Below are 17,890 nucleotides of genomic sequence, written 5' to 3'. Positions count from 1 at the left end.
GTCAGAGGACATACAAAGACACTGAAGGAGTCTTTGGTTCAAGATGTTAAGCACTAGATGAAGATGTTGAGTTTGTGTTTTCAAGCCTGCAATTATATTTTGAGTTTTGGGAACAAGTAGAGGTTGAGTTCAGTGAGTCTCAGTGGCTCAGTGTATTGACACAACATGACACTCATGTTGTGTGTTCAGGGCAGGCACTATATTTTCGTGAGTCAAATGCATGGCAATGGATCATCAGTCAGAGTCATAAACTCTTCACACAAGTAGATGATTAACAAAAGAACATGCCGTGAATTCTTGTCAGCCCATTGAGTGGCAAAAGAGAAATAGGTATAAGACCATGTTTTGCATGGTCTCAGTGCATAGTGCACCAGTTAATATCAAATATGTGTTTTGCCTATTTTGTCCAAAAGTATTTAGTTTGTGGTAGATATTTCTGTTCAGAATCAGGCACTGAAGGGGTTAAAAGCAAATAAAGGAAGAAAGGAAAATGAAACCTAAGGAAGGACTGATAACTGATAAGACAGCACCTTACAGTAACTGCTGACACCTGTGGAGGGGTAAATGGACTGAAGGTATCCTACTGGTGCTCATGGAAAGCTTCCAGCATTAACTTGGGTTATTTTTACCAGGTTGCAAAACCTGGTCTACATCTACACTTGAAAAAAAAAGTGTGGTCGTCGCCACCAAACAAACTATTGACTTGACTCCTCATACACACACACACACATACACACACACACACAGCGCCGCCTCCAACAGCGACCCAGAAAAAACGCACACAAGCCCTTACTGAGGCACACAAACTGATTTAGCTCCGTTCATAAACTATTTACTATTCACTGCCATTTTGGCCGTTTTTGTTAGTCCGCCAGCGAAAGGGTACAGGTCCATTTGGTTCCGTGTGGGGACGCTGGAGAGAGCAACCTGGTATAATATGACTGGGTCATATGTTGTTTTTTTTTACTTAACATTTTATCCCACGATTTTGTAACCCATTTTTGTTCACCCAGTGCCAATTGTCTAAGTAATCCTGGGCGCTACACTCCCTCTGCCAGTCTAGGGAGAGCCTAGAGCCGAGCTCATGCCTCCTTCAATGCATGAGAGCTAACAAGCCTTCTTATCACCTGACAGGGGGGAGTTTCCCCGGGAGGATGTAGCGTGTGGAAGGAACACGTTATTCCAACCAGTTCATTTCCCCTCCATCAGGCGCCCCGGCTGACCAGGGGGAAGCAGTATAGAGACCAGGATTACTGCATGTTTTTGTGAGGGTACCTACCCTAGGAGAGACGGGGAGAACATTCAAACTCCACACAGCGACACACCAAGCCCCCAGAACCCAGTGATTGCATTGAATCGAAATGGACATGCTGGCCTTTCGTAGATACTGCAGCTTAAAGGAGAATTCCTGTCATTTTAAGTGTTATGTTTGATGTGTGTCAAATCACTTACCAACGTAGGAATGAAAATCGCGTAACTCCACAGAGCCCCCTATCGACCCCCACCGTTGTCATTATAGGAGGATATAGGATAGCCCAAATTCGCCTATTTTAACCAATGCAAAGTCTGTTTTTTTGCTTCTAGTACTCATTGTTGAGTCCCATGATAATGTAACAGGCGCTAAAACTCCCGACAAGCTAACGGCTAATAACAGAACGAGCTAATGCTGGTTGCTGGTTTCTCTCCCGACCTGGCAACCTGGGGCTGCCATGCAGAGAGATAAGCAGCCCCAGCGTTAGCTCGTTTGTTATTAGCCGTTAGCTTGTCGGGAGTTTTAGCGCCTGTTACATTATCATGGGACTCAACAATGAGTACTAGAAGCAAAAAAACAGACTTTGCATTGGTTAAAATAGGCGAATTTGGGCTATCCTATATCCTCCTATAATGACAACGGTGGGGGTCGATAGGGGGCTCTGTGGAGTTACGCGATTTTCATTCCTACGCTGGTAAGTGATTTGACACACATCAAACATAACACTTAAAATGACCGGAATTCTCCTTTAAACGGACGGGGCCACTGCACAATGTACGAGCGAAAACGGTTTCGACCAATGGGCTTGACTCACAAGCTTGCGCACGGGGCCGCGCACCTCTGTGACGTAAAACACGTCACTTCTGTGACGCAGAACGTATCACAGTGGCCCCAAATAGGCTACGCCCATCACAATTTTTAACCCGGAAGAAGGGGTGAATTCGCTTCATGCGCTGGGTGAGCAACTCAATGCAAGTGGATGGGAGGGGATTTCGGGTGCCCTCTCTATTATTTTTAACTCTATGAGACACACACACACACACGCACACACGCACACACGCACGCACGCACGCACGCACGCACGCACACAAACAGATAAAATGTATACATAATGATAAACATACAACATTATTATTATTAACAATTAATTGTAACATGCAATTATATATATATATATATATATATATATATATGTGTGTGTATATATATAGGACTATGCCATGCCATGACTATGTCATGGCAGGCCCCTGAACAGTGTTTGTGCCAAGTTTGGTGCGTATCGGACGCGGAGCAACGGTGCACTTGTGGCACTCAGGGGCCCCAGTGGGGACCACATGTGGCCCTTGTTGTGGCTATTCTGATGGCAGACCCCTGAAGTGAACAGTCAGTGGTTGTTCCAAGTTTGGTGCGGATCGGGTCAACGGTGCGCTTGGGGGCCTCATTCGTGTTGTTGCCATATAATATTTGTGCATAACCTTTGACTACAGGCAATGACTCCTCAAGATTTATTGTCAAACCAAAGTGACTTAGGCCTTTTAGTTCCTCCATGTGTTGTTTTTCCTATCAAAAAAAAAATCAGCCTGTCAAGCTGGAAGGCACAGGCACAATAGGCTTAGTTTTTTGCAGATTGTATTGATTGGCACAAACCTCTCTTTGCCTGTACAGTATGACCTTTGTGTATTAGGGCGGAAGCTGAGTCTTGCTGCAATACACAATGTACTCAGTGTCATCACACTTGATGATGACCTGTGTGTTTCTTGGAGAGATGGATGACATGGAGCACTATCAATGCCTTCTAAATCAGTAGTTCTCACACTTTCAAGATTAAAAAAAATAAAAAATAAATAGCAGATGTACAAGCTGTACATCTGTACACAGCATGGCAGGAAGTGATGCGCTGTGAGCTTGTAGATCTGCCAACTCTAAAATCTAAAATGACACAGATGCTTTCCCGTTGTTTTAATCACGCATCAATCAACTAGGCTCCACGCTGTCCTTTTCGATGGTTATGATTTATTCTGCGTCTTCAAAACTGCTGGCCAAGATGAGTTTGCACCTGCAGGAAATGTGCTACACAAATACAAATTACTTGACTTGTATAATAGATGTGAGCTGTCATTTTCCTTTCGACTACTCCTTTCATGGTGTTTTGTTTTTCCTTGACATGACCCTGATCTGACACTAATATTTCAGGGATCATGTCAGTGTCACAGTTCCTTGGAGCCTCCCTCATTCCTTCAGAATGGAACAGGCGTCCTGTATATAAACTACTGGGGAGTGAGTTGATGAACATCAACAATGACAAGGAGATTATCCAAACCGAGACGATAGAAAGTAAGTACTGTATGTTCGGCCTTCTGGTTACATTTACAGTTAGTAATGAATATATTTTAGCTGTTTCAGTCAGTGACTGAAAACTGTATTATTTTGGCAATACTGTAAGTACAGGCACAGGTCATTTGCAATACCAAGCCAACTAAGCAGCTTGCTGTCTGGAGTAAACTCTAGGGAGTCATATTGAGAGAGATTCTTACTTAGGATAACACAAAAAGTATTAACAGTATTTCACAGCATAATTACACCCAAAACGTGTTATTGGTTTGACAATAATGTATTAAAGTTGTAGAATTTTAATTTGAGATTGTGTAGCGCTATGTAGCTATTGTCAAAGTGGGGTAGTACCCCGGGGGTTGATGATCAAGGGGTTATGCAAAATAAATCTGTGATTTACCTTTGAATAGCTGAATGTAGTCTGAATATACTGTAAATGCTTGCACAAAATTATATTATCGCAATGTCTAATATTGAAGGGATAATATTCTTACATTATTATTAGGGTACAAAATCACTGACAATCTGTGAATTGCACAGGGTCGTTACATTTTGTTGGAACATAATCCTGCCTACATAAGCCATTATTGTGTTAAAACAAAGAAAAATCTAAAGTGATAAATATTAACTGGACAATGTATCTCATCTCTCTTCAAAAGATTTGTCATTCTTATAATTTGATTTTAGTTTATCCACACAGCTGATAGAATGGATAGATATGACAATGGGATACAACATGAGGACAAAGAGCGCAAGCAATCTCTGCGGTAAGTTTTTCAGGATGAAAATTATCTTAATATCACAGGGTAATCAAGAGTGAATATAAAGAATTCAGTAATATGGAATACAGTATCATGATTGTCCCAGGGAGTAAAGGGGTAAATGTGAATTTTCAAAGAGGCAGCTGTTAGATTTGACAGACTTGAAGAGATTAATTAGGTAGAGATGGTAACTGAATTTCCGGATGTCTGTGATCCTTTCAGACAAGCTGAGCCCAGTGACGCGACATATTCACAGATTGAACTGAAATATATGGCCAAGAAGGGTGAGCAAATAAAAGAGATTAAATGAATATGAAATATGATTATGGTGCAAGTTATGGATTGTATAGTGGTTGTTTTTAACACAGCCCACATTAGGTGTGTACATGGGCTCATGGGTGTAACTAACTAGTTGTCACTCATGCACATTATGAAACTAGAAAGGGAAGCTCAAATCTCCACCAGGAGGCACGGCCCAAAAATAATACGTCCATCAGACAGTGTAAGCGGTAAGTTTTACACAATAACATCACAGAGGGAGTGTGGTGTCCGGTGTGAAGTTGGTTGGATCGGTGGTTGTGTAGAACCCCCGTTCAGACCGATATGCCCATATAAGGGCAGGCCCTATATGGGCATATACTAGTGATGAAAACATCCCACATTGCTTTACAATGGGTCCGCGGCCAAAAGTATATCAATTTAGGGGTCCCTGGCATGAAAAAGGCAGTTCATCTGAGTAAGATGAACTGCTGCCCTAAGGAGGAGGAGCAAAAGGGGAATAACCTAACCAACAAGTTGCTTTGCATATACGGCACACTGCACCTGAAGGATGTAATCAATTTGTCTCAGAATTTATTTTCTTTTAAGAATAGATTGTAGTATTTTAGATAGTGCCATTGGGCACTGAAGGTTTTACTCTAAATAATTTCATATTGTCATCTAATCTCTTCAAAGAATTATTCTCATACTTTTATTTTATCCACACAGCTGATAGAACGGATAGACATGACAACAGAATGAGACAACATGAGAACAAAAAGTCCAAGCCATCTCTGCAAAGGTATGTTTTCCAGCTGATATCCATTTTAACATCACAAGGTAATCCAGACAGAATGAAAAAATCTAAATAATAATAATAATCTACGATGGGCTCTAGTTTAACATGCACCATTCAGAAATGGGATACCGTTGTTGTAATTGGTTGACAACGAGAAATGTCTGGTGCGCTCGAAGTTGATACAATGCTGATTACATTTAGGCTTTTTAGTAATGAAAGTATCTTGTTGATTCAACAATTATTTAGTCAATATAAAAAATTCCGAAATACCAAATTGATCATATTTTACGCTTAATTTACATTTATTTCTGTCTGGGATGTTCTTAACAATAGATTGTAACTTAGTTATGCCATTAGAGTGTCAAGGTTTCTGTCTGTCTGTCTGTCTGTCTGTCTGTCTGTCTGTCTGTCTGTCTGTCCTTCTTAAACAATGGTACATGAGACTATGTATCATATGGATACATAGGACGACGGACGGATGGATGGATGGATGGACAGATGGATGGATAGATGGACGCACGCACGCACGCACGCACACAGGCATGCACGTACGCAGGCATGGACGCACGCACGCACGCACGCACACACGCAGACACAGACACAGATAGACATACAGGCACAGAACAGTAATCTCAGCCTACTGGTCTTCTGGCCTAGCAGAGATACCTTGTGTGCAAGTGGAAAGTTTGACCTAAAGATGGCCTTGGGGAAAGGCCATTGGGTCACCAAATTGAGTAGGTGCCACGTATTGAGAACATGAAGGTGCACAGCAAATTCCATGGCAATCCAGCCAGTAGTATTTGAGATATCTTGTTTGGGATTAAAATATGTGCAAGTGTAAATTTGGCCTAATAGTGGTGCTAGAGGAAAGGCGGTACAGTTCTTTTTTCTTTTTTTCTCACTTCATAGCTCCTTTTAAAATGATTTCAGACAGAAATGTCATATTGTCATTTGATGTTACAGAGTGGAACTGCAGGAGACTTTGTGCCAGTATACCTCTGACACCCTCTGTCACATTGCCACGGTGAGAGAATTCTGTCTGTCAGAAATACAATGGAGGAGCGACAGGACAGCAGAGAAGAACATGATTAATGACATCAAAGAGAGAGCAGATAGAATCAATCTGAGCATTGGCCATGTCACCAAGTCCAACGAAAGAGGCAAGGCCTTGGGAGAATACATGAAGAGCAAGACGACCCTGAAGAAGACATCATATAGAAGACGTGAGGATCTGGAGAAGGAGCTGGATGTGGTTCTTAAGGACACTATTGGAGGCTTGGAGATGCTGAACAGGTTTGTGGATGCTGTGGAAACACTGGCGGTCACCTCTCTGCATGTGTTTGTGGAGAAGAACCAGGTTTTACAGTTGCCAGAGGGGACCAGCTTGAAGAGTGTTCAGGCTGTCATCACTGCTGCAATCCAGATCTGCCCACTCCTCCTGCAGTTTAAGAGAGAAGCTGGTAGCTTCTTCTCTCCCAGCCTTCATAATGTGGAAGTGCATTCAGTGTATCTTGACAAATACCTATGTATTACCCAGGATATCTGTGACATGATGGAAAAAAGGTACATTAAGCATGATGATGATCAAACTGCATTTGGGTTTCAAATTATACTTTTTCTTCTTCATTGCATTGTCAAAATGCATTAATTGTGCACAAACCAGTACAAAATATGCAAAAACTAAGTAGGCTTGTCATTCATAGCTCCATCAGAGAATTTCAGAAGATGAGGAATACAAAAGTCATGGTCCAACTACCTGCAGATTTGTCTGAAGGTGACATACTCGGTATGCTCAATCGAATCAAATCGCTCACTGATATCAGGTAAGTTTGACTCACTTCTCAGTGGACTAGAAACATTATTAATGATCCATGACTGTTGTCATATGGATAATCTAATCATCATTAATGAAACTTGCATAAATAAAAGTGGCAGGTTTGCTTAACCACTTTAACTCTAGTGTCCCTATTCTGGGCTTGTCGTAATAGGCGAAAATTGCAGATCTACAACTTCACAATGCTTGGCATTGTGGTGCATTGTGAGCTTTCAGTTGACATATAACAGACATTCCTAATGATGACGACTCCCTTAGACAAATACATGAAAATACGTTTTAAAGTGTCTGTCCATCTTGGGAGGCTAGGGCAGAGATTATCACATGAATCCTTGCATCCCTATTCTGGGCATGTTAAAATAGGCTTTTACTTTCGTGAAATTACAGCCCGGTCATTGAAGTATATAGCGTTTAAGTGGTTAAACAGCAAACAGGCGCAGAGCGTCTATTCTGCATTCAGTGTTTTTAGACCAGCACCTTGTGCCTCCAGCTGGGAACAAATGCTTCGGTGAACACACCACCAAGCATTTCAAGTTCAATCTCATGATTTATTTTAAATGTTTTCACCCCATTCTCTGGCAGGATGGACCAGCACTTTAGAGTTGGGTTCTTGTTCCAGGAGGATTCCTCCTCTGGCTTCGTCAGGGAGTTCAGCGAGCGTCAAACAGGAATGTTGGAGTTTCTAACTGAACTGGAGAAAAGTGCCGTCCAGCTAGATAGGATGAAGAAGGGTGCTCAGATCTCCAATGTAACAGGTAGCACAGTGGGTTTAGTTGGAGGCGTGCTCTCCCTTGTTGGTCTGGCCTTGATGCCTGTAACATTTGGAGTGTCCTTAGCTCTAACCACGACTGGGATTGTCTTAGCAGTCAGCGCTGGAGTCACTGGTGCAATCACCGGAGGCACAGAGGTCGCAGTAAATACTACACGAAAAAAGAAAGCCAATAAGATATTTCACAAATTCATGGAAGATGTGAAGAGCCTCCAGCAGTATCTAGCGATGGTGTCCAATAAAGCAAACACAACACTAGGAGAGGATGAAGTGAATGGGGTCCTGATAGGGAAGATCATTACAGCTACAACAACTGCTACAGCTATTGGAAAAAGCATTGATTTTGTAGTTGATAGCACCTCTGCTCTGAGACCAAGGGTGGCCTCAGAATTTCCAGCAGGGGCATTTCCAGCAGGGGGATTTGGCCTCCCAGCTGCAACTCGATTTGGTTTCATTGCTGTGAATGCCCTTTTCATTGCCTTTGACATCATGTTAATCTACAAAGATAGCATGAATCTGGCTCTAGGCAGCAAGAGTGAAATCTCACAGTTCATCCGAGCCAGAGCTTCACTGTGGCGTTCAGAGCTGGACTCATGGAAGAAGATCCATGACTCTCTGAGTGACAACAGGCTGACATCAGCAAAGAATAAAATTATCCTTGAACTGCCGTTTTATTCATAAAACTCCTTAGACAACTGATATAATCTCTAATTCAGTGGATATATACACTGAACAAGCACGTATTGTGTGATCAGCTGCAACCAGTTAATGTTTGCGTTTGAAAATTTGGGACTGAAAGGCTGGCTGACAGACAGGGTGACATTTCTGGCTTATACTAGCTGCTGCATGGTCCCAGCTAATTAAACAGTCCCAGCTAATTAAACAGTAACAAACAGTCAGTTATTTGACAAAATTTACAGCTACAATGTTGTGGCATTGTGACTTCTTCTTATTCTAAAATCCGATTTAGACTCCTCATGATGAATTCTTGCACAAATTGAATTGAAGATGATCTGTGATTCTCACAATTCCACTGTTACCAAACAACATATTGTAGTCCATCTGTGATCAAACTATCATAATATTATGTTGTCATCTAATCTTGTATAACTGTTGCCATTTGAAAAAAAATATGTTTAATGTTAAGTTTGAATCAAATTAAATTACATTTTGTGAACATGAATTATGCCAAGAAGCATGTTTGGTTGTTTGCTCTACTGAAACCGTAACAATTCCTTCAATGTGTCTTTGCTGTCCACATATGTTTTAGTGGTTTAGCAGCACCATCTCTGTGTATCTTAGGACACACAATGTTATTGTTTGTCATAAATGTCGACAATTGTCCATGCATCAAGTTACAGCAAAAGCGTGCATGGGAATGCACACTTACCTTAATGCTGATTAATGTAATCTTTCCCTGTAAAATTTAACTTGTAAATAAATAAATAACTAATTTACCACACACCAATTTACCACACACCCACCCTAAATGTTATTGCTCAGATTCATTTGCTGGAGAGACGGAGAGACGCCTGCTTGAACAAATGCTATCAGCAATCATTACTATTGCAAAATATAGCTCTTTAACACTTACATAAACACGAATATATAACTTGCACCACCTTTAAAAATCTAATAGGAAAAGCAGAAGTGTAGAAGGACCCTGTGGCTCAATCATAATGTTACTAATGATTTATAGGTCATGTGTGAAGGCCTAGTATTCTTAACTACAAAGTACTTTCAGCATTGTTATAGTCTAATTACTTTTAATTAAAAACTATGTTTTGGAGAAAGATTATAAAGCTCTTAAAGAACACTATGTAGTAGTTCTCAGACTGTTATGCCATAGGACAGTATAACCTAATCCAAAAAGAAGCAATGTTGCCCAAGAGGTTAGGTGATCGCCTATCCTCTTCAGTTTAAGTGTTAGCATGAAAAGCAGTCAGATATATGAACACACTGAAGGATTCTGTGATTCAAGGTGTTAAATACCTAGATGAAGATATACATTTTATGTTTTCAAGCCTGCCATTTTTTAGTTCAGCACTTGGCTGAAGAAACCAGGTTGTGTATTCAGCAACTATGATATTTTGGTAAAACAGTCAAATCTATGGCTAAAACTTACAAGTGTCTTTAAGTGTAATGCTTTAGTAATGCATCCATGTGATGTTTTCTTTATATTTACATAATCTCGTTAGACAAATAGATGATCAAAAAATGATTCCATGATTTACTGTCAGCTCAATGAGAGACAAAAGCCTGAAAGCTAAGAGCAAGGTGCTTCATTGTCTCCGTGCAGAATGCACCAGCTATTAAGGATTTAATTTACAACTCTGATCAGAAAATAATTAATTTGAAGAATTGTTTGTGGTATATAAAGATATGTGTTAAAAAATTGACATCAAAAGGGTTAAAAGCAGATAAAGAGTTCAACTGGAGAAGAAAGGAAAACGAAACCTTAGGAAGGACTGATAAAACTGCACCTTACAGTAACTGCTGACACCACACGTGTGAAGGGGTATAAATGGACTGAAGGATCCTACAGGTCCTCATAGAAAGCTGCAGCATTAACCTGGGTTCTGATGTCTTCAAAAGATTAATCATTCAGACTCAAATATTTGTGTTCGATTCTATCCACTCTACTGGTAAAATGGGTACATATGATAAAGGGGAACAACATGGAGATAAAAAGAGAAAACGACCTCTGCAACGGTAAGTCTTCAGGCTATAACATTCAGTGTAACATTAAAGGTTATCCAGAGAGAGAGAGAGAGAGAGAGAGAGAGAGAGAGAGAGAGAGAGAAGAGAGAGAGAGAGAGAGAGAGAGAGAGAGAGAGAGAGAGAGAGAGAGAGAGAGAGAGAGAGAGAGAGAGAGAGAGAGAGAGAGAGAGAGAGAGAGAGATACGGGCTTTACTGGTGACATTCCAGGGTAAACTGGGAGGGGTGGTCGCTAAGACTCTCTCGGTGGTCGCTAAGACTCTTGTAGATATTTTAAAAAATCGATAAAATACATCTACAAGAGTCTTGATCTCTGTGGGCTCAACTCTGTGTTTATTTTACTGCCACCAGTTCACAGCAGCCACTTAGGTGAAATGGCTGTTCTATGTAGAGTATAGCCTATACAGTTATAGACTGTACAGGATTGTTTAAAGTTGAATATACATACAAACAGCCTATTCAGTATACACATATTATACTGCAGACTGTCCAGAATTGAATATTTGCATATTTGTATGGCTATTATGTTTGTATTACTACTACTGAATATTTCTATTGTATTTTATAATAATTATTGTATTGTTATTCACATTGTCTGAAGGAAACATGAAGTACAAAACATTCTGTATTGTATGAATGACAGACACCAACGTCAACTTAAACCACCACTAGTGGGGCAAAAAAAGTAAACTGAGAGTTCTTCATGTAGGATTTGGTGTCAACAAAATGATGTGTCATAGCATACCTAAGTATGTTTAGACCTGGTAGGAGCTTTAAAATGACATTTTCCCATGCACTTCCTATGTCCTGTCAAATGATTTGATAAAGAAATGTTCATATTGTCATTGGATGTTACAGAGAGGAACTGCAGGAGACTTTGTGCCAGTATACCTCCGACACCCTCAGTCACATTGCCACAGTGAGAGAATTCTGTCTGTCTCTTTCAAAATGGAAGTGCAAGAGGACAGCAGAGAAAAACATGATGAAGGACATCAAAGAGAGGGCAGATGGAATTGATCTAAGCTTTGACCATGTCACCAAGTCCAAAGATAGAGGCAAGGCTTTGGGAGAATACTTGATAAGCAAGCTGACCCTAATGACTGCAGATAGAAGACTTGAGGAGCTGGAGAAGGAGCTGGATGTGGTTCTTAAGGACACTATAGAAGGCTTGGAGAAGCTGAACAGGTTTGTGGATGCTGTGGAAACACTGGCGGTCACCTCTCTGCATGTGTTTGTGGATAAGAACCAGGTTTTACGGTTGCCAGAGGGGACAAGCTTTAAGAGTGTTCAGGCTGTCATCACTGCTGCAATCCAGGTCTGCCCACTCCTCCTGCAGTTTAAGAGAGAAGCTGGTAGCTTCTTCTCTCCCAGTCTTCATAATGTGGAAGTGCATTCAATGTATCTGGACAAATACATATGTATTACCCAGGAGATCTATGATATAATGGAGAAAAGGTAAATTAAGAACTCATCATAAACAAACTCAAACGTATTCATCATTCATTGTAAAATAGTTTGTGCACAAGGCAAAATGTTCAGAAATTAATCATGATCTTCTCGTTCATATAGCGCTGTCAGAGAATTTTGGAAGATGAAGAGTACAAAATCGGTGGTCCAACTAACTGCGGATTTGTCTGAGGTTGACATACTGGATATGCGTAATCATATTAAACATCTCACTGATATACGGTAACTATTGAATCAAGATCCAGGTTAGGTTCAGAACTGACTTGCTTTGGCCTCTCTTTGTACAGTAGCTGAGTTTAGGTAAGAGGTGAACACAGCTTGGTCAAGCTCAGTTTGTGGTTCTTTCATCCTCCATTGGCATCAGCTACTTGACTGGAGGACAGAAGATCTATAAACTGAGCTTGGAGCTGAGCTTCTGTCCTCCAGTAGCTGACACTGGGAGGCTGTGGCAGTGATTAAACAGCAAACAATAAACACTGATAGGAAAATGTTGGACATGTCCAACACCAATTTCAAGTTGATGAGTTTTACTTTACCTCCTGTCTTTTTCTCTCTCAGGATGGACCAGCACTTTAGAGTTGGGTTCTTGTTCCAGGATGATTCCTCCTCTGGCTTCATCAGGAAGTTCAGCAACTGTAAGCCCAGAATGTTGCAGTTTCTAACTGGACTGGAGGAAAGTGCTGTCCAGCTAGATAGGATGAAGAAGGGAGCCAAGATCTCCAGTGTAGCAGGTAGCTCAGTGGGGGCAATTGGAGGCGTGCTCTCCATTGTTGGTCTGGCCTTGATCCCTGTTACAGCTGGAGTGTCTCTAGCTCTAACCATGACCGGGGTAGGGCTAGGTATTACCACTGGAATCAACAGTGCAGTCACCACAGGCACAGAGATTGCAGTAAATAATACACAACAAAAGAGAGTCAATGAGATATTTCACAATTTCATGGAAGATGTGAAGAGCATCCAGGAATATCTAGAAGAGGTGTCCAAAGCAAACACCACACTGCCAGAGGACAAAGAGAATGTGTTCCTGGGTGTAGGGAAAATCCTCAAAAATACAGCTGTTGTTGGAAAAGGCATTGATTCTATAATTGATGGTGCCACCAGTGGTGACAAGCTGTTGCTCCAGGAAGGTAAAGCAGTTCGGAATGTGCCCAGGCTAGCCTCCGACATTCCAGATATAGGCCAGGCAGCAGCCAAAGGGACATATGCTATCTCTAATTCAGCTCGGGCCGGTCTCATTGTTGTAAATGCCCTTTTCATCGGCTTGGATATCATGTTCATCTGCAAAGACAGCATGAGTCTGGCTAAAGGCAGCCAGAGTGAAGTCTCACAGTTCATCCGATCAAGAGCTTCACTGTGGTGTTCAGAGCTGGACTCATGGAAGAAGATCCATGACTCTCTGAGTGAAGGCATGCTGACATCAACAAAGAAGAAAGTTCACCTTGAGCTGCCATTTTATCAAAAAAGGGAGATGAAAATGAAATGAAATGAAGGGAAAGAAAAGAAACAGCGTTGCATTATACAGTAGCAAACAGTCAGTAATTGAACAAGATTTACAGCAACAATCACAATGTGATTGTTGCTAAAATTGCCAAAATACCATATTATTTTGTCATCTGAGCATAGTCTTTCATATTGTTTCAAAATATGGTTATATTTTTTTATAAATATTTAAGTATATATCACTTTAAATGTAAATGTTTTATTTTATTGTCATCCAGAGAACATGACTGACTTGAAAAAGATTTGTTTGTGTTTGCAAAATTGGAACAGCAAAGCGCACACCCTCATAAAAAAATCATAAAGATTGTACTGACTGAAATTATGAAAAATAAAATGAATATTTTGTATGTGTTCATGTAATAAAAACCATGCATCGCGTCCTGGGATAAGCAGATGTTTCCAATACATGGCTATGCTATTGTCACAAATAGAGGATAATGAATCAAGTACACAGCAAAGCTTGGGAATACACCTCAGATGGATAAATTGTCAGTTGGCTAATACTATGAAATATTCTTGTTCTAATCTACATAGGAATTATCATCATTCACCGCCAAAGAGAGAACATCAACTGAAAGGCTACTGTAAGATACTGTATATAGGTCATGTGTTAAAGATATACTATACTTAAGTTTTGAAAAGTGACATGCATGAGGACAGATTACAAAGCTGTCAGAAGACATACAGACGACAGATTTAAAAGCATTGAAAAGGACAAGCAAGCGTATACATTATCTATCTAGTAGTTTTTTTTTTTTACAACTTTAATTTCATGCCATAGGACAGTATAACCTAATCCAATTGATGATATACAGTAGTAGTAGTACAGTATAGTAGGCTATATAGCCTACAGTATTGCCTTTTTCTTGTATACAGTATGACTTTGTTTGATATAGCCTAGTATGCCGTATTTAAATCACATAGTATTGGGTGACTTTTTCAACATTTAGTAATGTAATAAGTAATTGTAGTACCTACAAGGATTGGGCTTGGCTGTAAATACTCACTGGGGTATACCTATAAATGGCATCATACATACCTGGTTATTGCTACCTAAAAACGTAATGGTTATGGCCATGCCTGTAAAAGAAAGAGAAAGTTGTAATTACCAGTGTGTGTTCACAGTATTTACCTGTCTGTGATCAAGACGTTTACCAATGGTTACATCCACTGTAACCACCACCCGTCAATAGGTGGCAGTGTTAGGTCACAGCAGTAGTTGTCGTCAAAAGGAAGTTATATATTGTAACTCTATGGTTGTTTGATCAAGAAGCTTTTACCGGTACTCGTGTCTCCTGCTGTGATACAAAATAAACATCACAACTGTTTTATACACAAAGCTGTGTGGAGTTGATTCGAGTGTAATATAATGTAGAAATGCACGTGACAACAATTCACTGTCACCCCAGGAGGAGTTGCCCGAGGACGATAGGCTATACATCATGATTTGTGTGCGTGGGGAACTCATTTGAAACAAGCTGAGTGCTTTTATGAGTCTTCCAGTTTAGTAGACCTCGTATTGTGAATTTGTACTTCCATGTACTGTTGTTCTCATGTCCTACTAAATAAAGTACATCAATCAATCAATCAATCAATCAATACAGTACATACTGTAACAGTTCAGCATTTATTTATTACTACAAAGGTCCAAAGTCCAGTCTACGTGTACTGTCATCACCTATCGTATGTCACATATAGGTTAGCTCTATATTGGTTTGATTCAAAAGTTCCACATGGAGAAGATCACAGATAATCTCTGTAGGTATAAAAACTATAATTTTGCAGTTGGTGCCACAACTGCTGAATACATCGATTCTCTTCAGGGGTTTGGCATTCGTGATGATGACGTCTTTCTTGTCACTTACCCAAAATCTGGTGAGTGAGACAATTTATTTGGACTGGCTTAGCTGTAGTAGCCTATACAACCCTCGTAGACGTATTTATGATTCTGACGTTTTCAATCTACGAGAGTTGTAGGGTAGATCCCCCATGGATAACTGGACTTTCTGCACTATGCCCCTCAGATACTCCAAACGTGTACAAATTGAAAATAAAGGTGCTTATTCCAAAGCCTCAAATGTGAACTACTTCTACGCGGTAGTAGTTTAATGTAATAATCCATATATTTCAATAAAGAAGTGTTTTAATGCCGTCTGTGGACGAACGCCATTTTTTCACCCTCGTTTACTTCCTATTTACATTTAGTGTAATTCCGAGTTTCACCGGATGCGCCCCCCTCACTACCCGTCACTATCGCCCATTGGGAACTTCCGAGAGAATCGGCCACAGACGGCATTAAAACACTTCTTTATTGAAAGATATGGATTATTACATTAAACTACTACCACGTAGAAGTAGTTAACATTTGGGGCTTTGGGGTAAGCACCTTTATTTTCAATTTGTACACGTTTGGAGTATCTGAGGGGCATAGTGCAGAAAGTCCAGTTGTCCATGGGGGATCTACCCTACAACTCTCGTAGATTGAAAATGTCATAATCATAAATACGTCTACGAGGGTTGTATACTACAGCTAGGACTGGCTGTTTAGTGAGTTGCACTTTTAAGTGCTAAGATGCCAAAATGACCCATTATAGGCTTTTAATAATGTCTCAAAAGCTTTTTGAACATTTTGACACACAGGCACTATATGGACTCAGCAAGTCATCACTTCCATATACGAGTTAGATGAAGGTGTTTCTGTTTCCTATCCCAACAACTTGGAGCGAATGCCATGGCTGGAATACACGGAAGGTCGTTCATATTACTCCTTACGACCCTCTCCTCGGTTATTTGCCTCTCACCTCACCCCGACTCTCATGCCTCCAGGATTGAAGGAGAGGGGGAAAGTAAGAGGACCCGTTGGTCGATTTAATACCTCATGTTCAGTTCACTGGTGTTGCAGGCTGCTATTTATTATTTTTTAACGGCAGGTTATCTATGTAATGCGGAACCCCAAGGACAACCTTGTGTCATATTACCACTTCTGCTGTATCTGGGCTGATCTGGAAACTCCAAAAAGCTTCGAGGACTTTTTGGAGCAGTATCTGTCAGGGAATGGTAGGTCTGTTGTCACTGAAAGTTATTCTGAAGTATGTGATCCTCTCCAATTAACTGCTTCCAGTCATTTATAATTGTCACTCAAATCTACATGTCATTATGCACAGCTTAACATTGACAGTATTAATACCATGTCATTATGCACTTCTTTACATTGACAGTATAAATACCATGTCATTATGCACTTCTTTACATTGACAGTAAATACCATGTCATTATGCAGTTGGCGCAAGCTCCTGGTTTGATCACATCAGAGAGTGGCATACTAAGAGAGACCAGTACAACATACTGTTCCTGACATATGAGGATATGATTTTGGTAAGATTTAACATGGCACAACCCATGGTCTCCATTGGGGATATTCAACATACCTACAATTCAAAGTTTTAATTTCTTTCACCCACTGCCCATTTTTCTTGTAGGATCTGAAGACAGCAGTAACAAAGATCTGCCATTTCTTAGGAAAAGACCTCAGTGAAGATTCCATTGATCAAATTGTGGCAAAATCTACCTTCAAGAACATGAAGACCGACTCTAAAGCCAACTATGAGTTCGTGTCAACAGAGAGGCTAAAGGGAGCCTTTATGCGCAAAGGTAAACATTTAACTTTCACTGTTGGCAATAAGCCTATGACCTTACACAGATCTACTGTCATAGCCATAATAGCAACTTCAGTGAGAAAGAAAAGGTTCAACATCTTAAGACACATTGTCAGGACCCATGATTGTTGACATCAGACCTCCTGATTACAGGACTCTGACCCAATACGTTTTGATGCATCATCAGTTGTGATTCTATTGTAATTGCAGGTAAGGTTGGTGACTGGAAGAACACCTTTACCATGGCCCAGAGTGAGATGTTTAATCAGATCCTTCAGGAGCGAATGGGCGACATGGATCTGAAATTCATCTGGGACACTGAGTCACAGCAACTGCAACTATAAAGGAGGAAAATAGTACTCTCCATCCATTCTGAAATATTTTTACTGTCTACTCTACGTGTCTCATTACAGCTAGCTGGTTATTATGGTTATGTGTTAGCCAACTACTCATGTATACGAGATAAAATGGTTTAATAATTTATTTGCCGACACGATTATTGAATCCCCCACAGGGAACAATAAACTAATCTCATCTAACATGGC

The 17,890-nt window shown here is 40.4% G+C and overlaps 1 protein-coding gene across 1 annotated transcript; it reads left to right on the top strand.

The window, feature by feature from the left end:
- The first annotated feature begins 15,129 nt into the window (after nucleotides 1-15,129).
- On the top strand, nucleotides 15,130-17,888 carry sult3st1 (sulfotransferase family 3, cytosolic sulfotransferase 1). Its single transcript, XM_084072281.1, has 6 exons — nucleotides 15,130-15,564; nucleotides 16,330-16,535; nucleotides 16,620-16,746; nucleotides 16,970-17,064; nucleotides 17,169-17,340; nucleotides 17,556-17,888. Exons 1-6 carry the CDS (start codon nucleotides 15,423-15,425, stop codon nucleotides 17,687-17,689), a joined length of 876 nt encoding a protein of 291 aa, XP_083928407.1. The 5' UTR covers nucleotides 15,130-15,422; the 3' UTR covers nucleotides 17,690-17,888.
- The last annotated feature ends 2 nt before the right edge of the window (nucleotides 17,889-17,890 follow it).

This window comes from Gymnoscopelus microlampas (genome assembly GCF_963454915.1).
Source record: "Gymnoscopelus microlampas genome assembly, chromosome: 11".
NCBI classification, from domain to species: domain Eukaryota; kingdom Metazoa; phylum Chordata; class Actinopteri; order Myctophiformes; family Myctophidae; genus Gymnoscopelus; species Gymnoscopelus microlampas.
The sequence above is the reverse complement of the archived record's forward strand: the minus strand, read 5'-3'. Positions and strand labels throughout refer to the sequence as shown.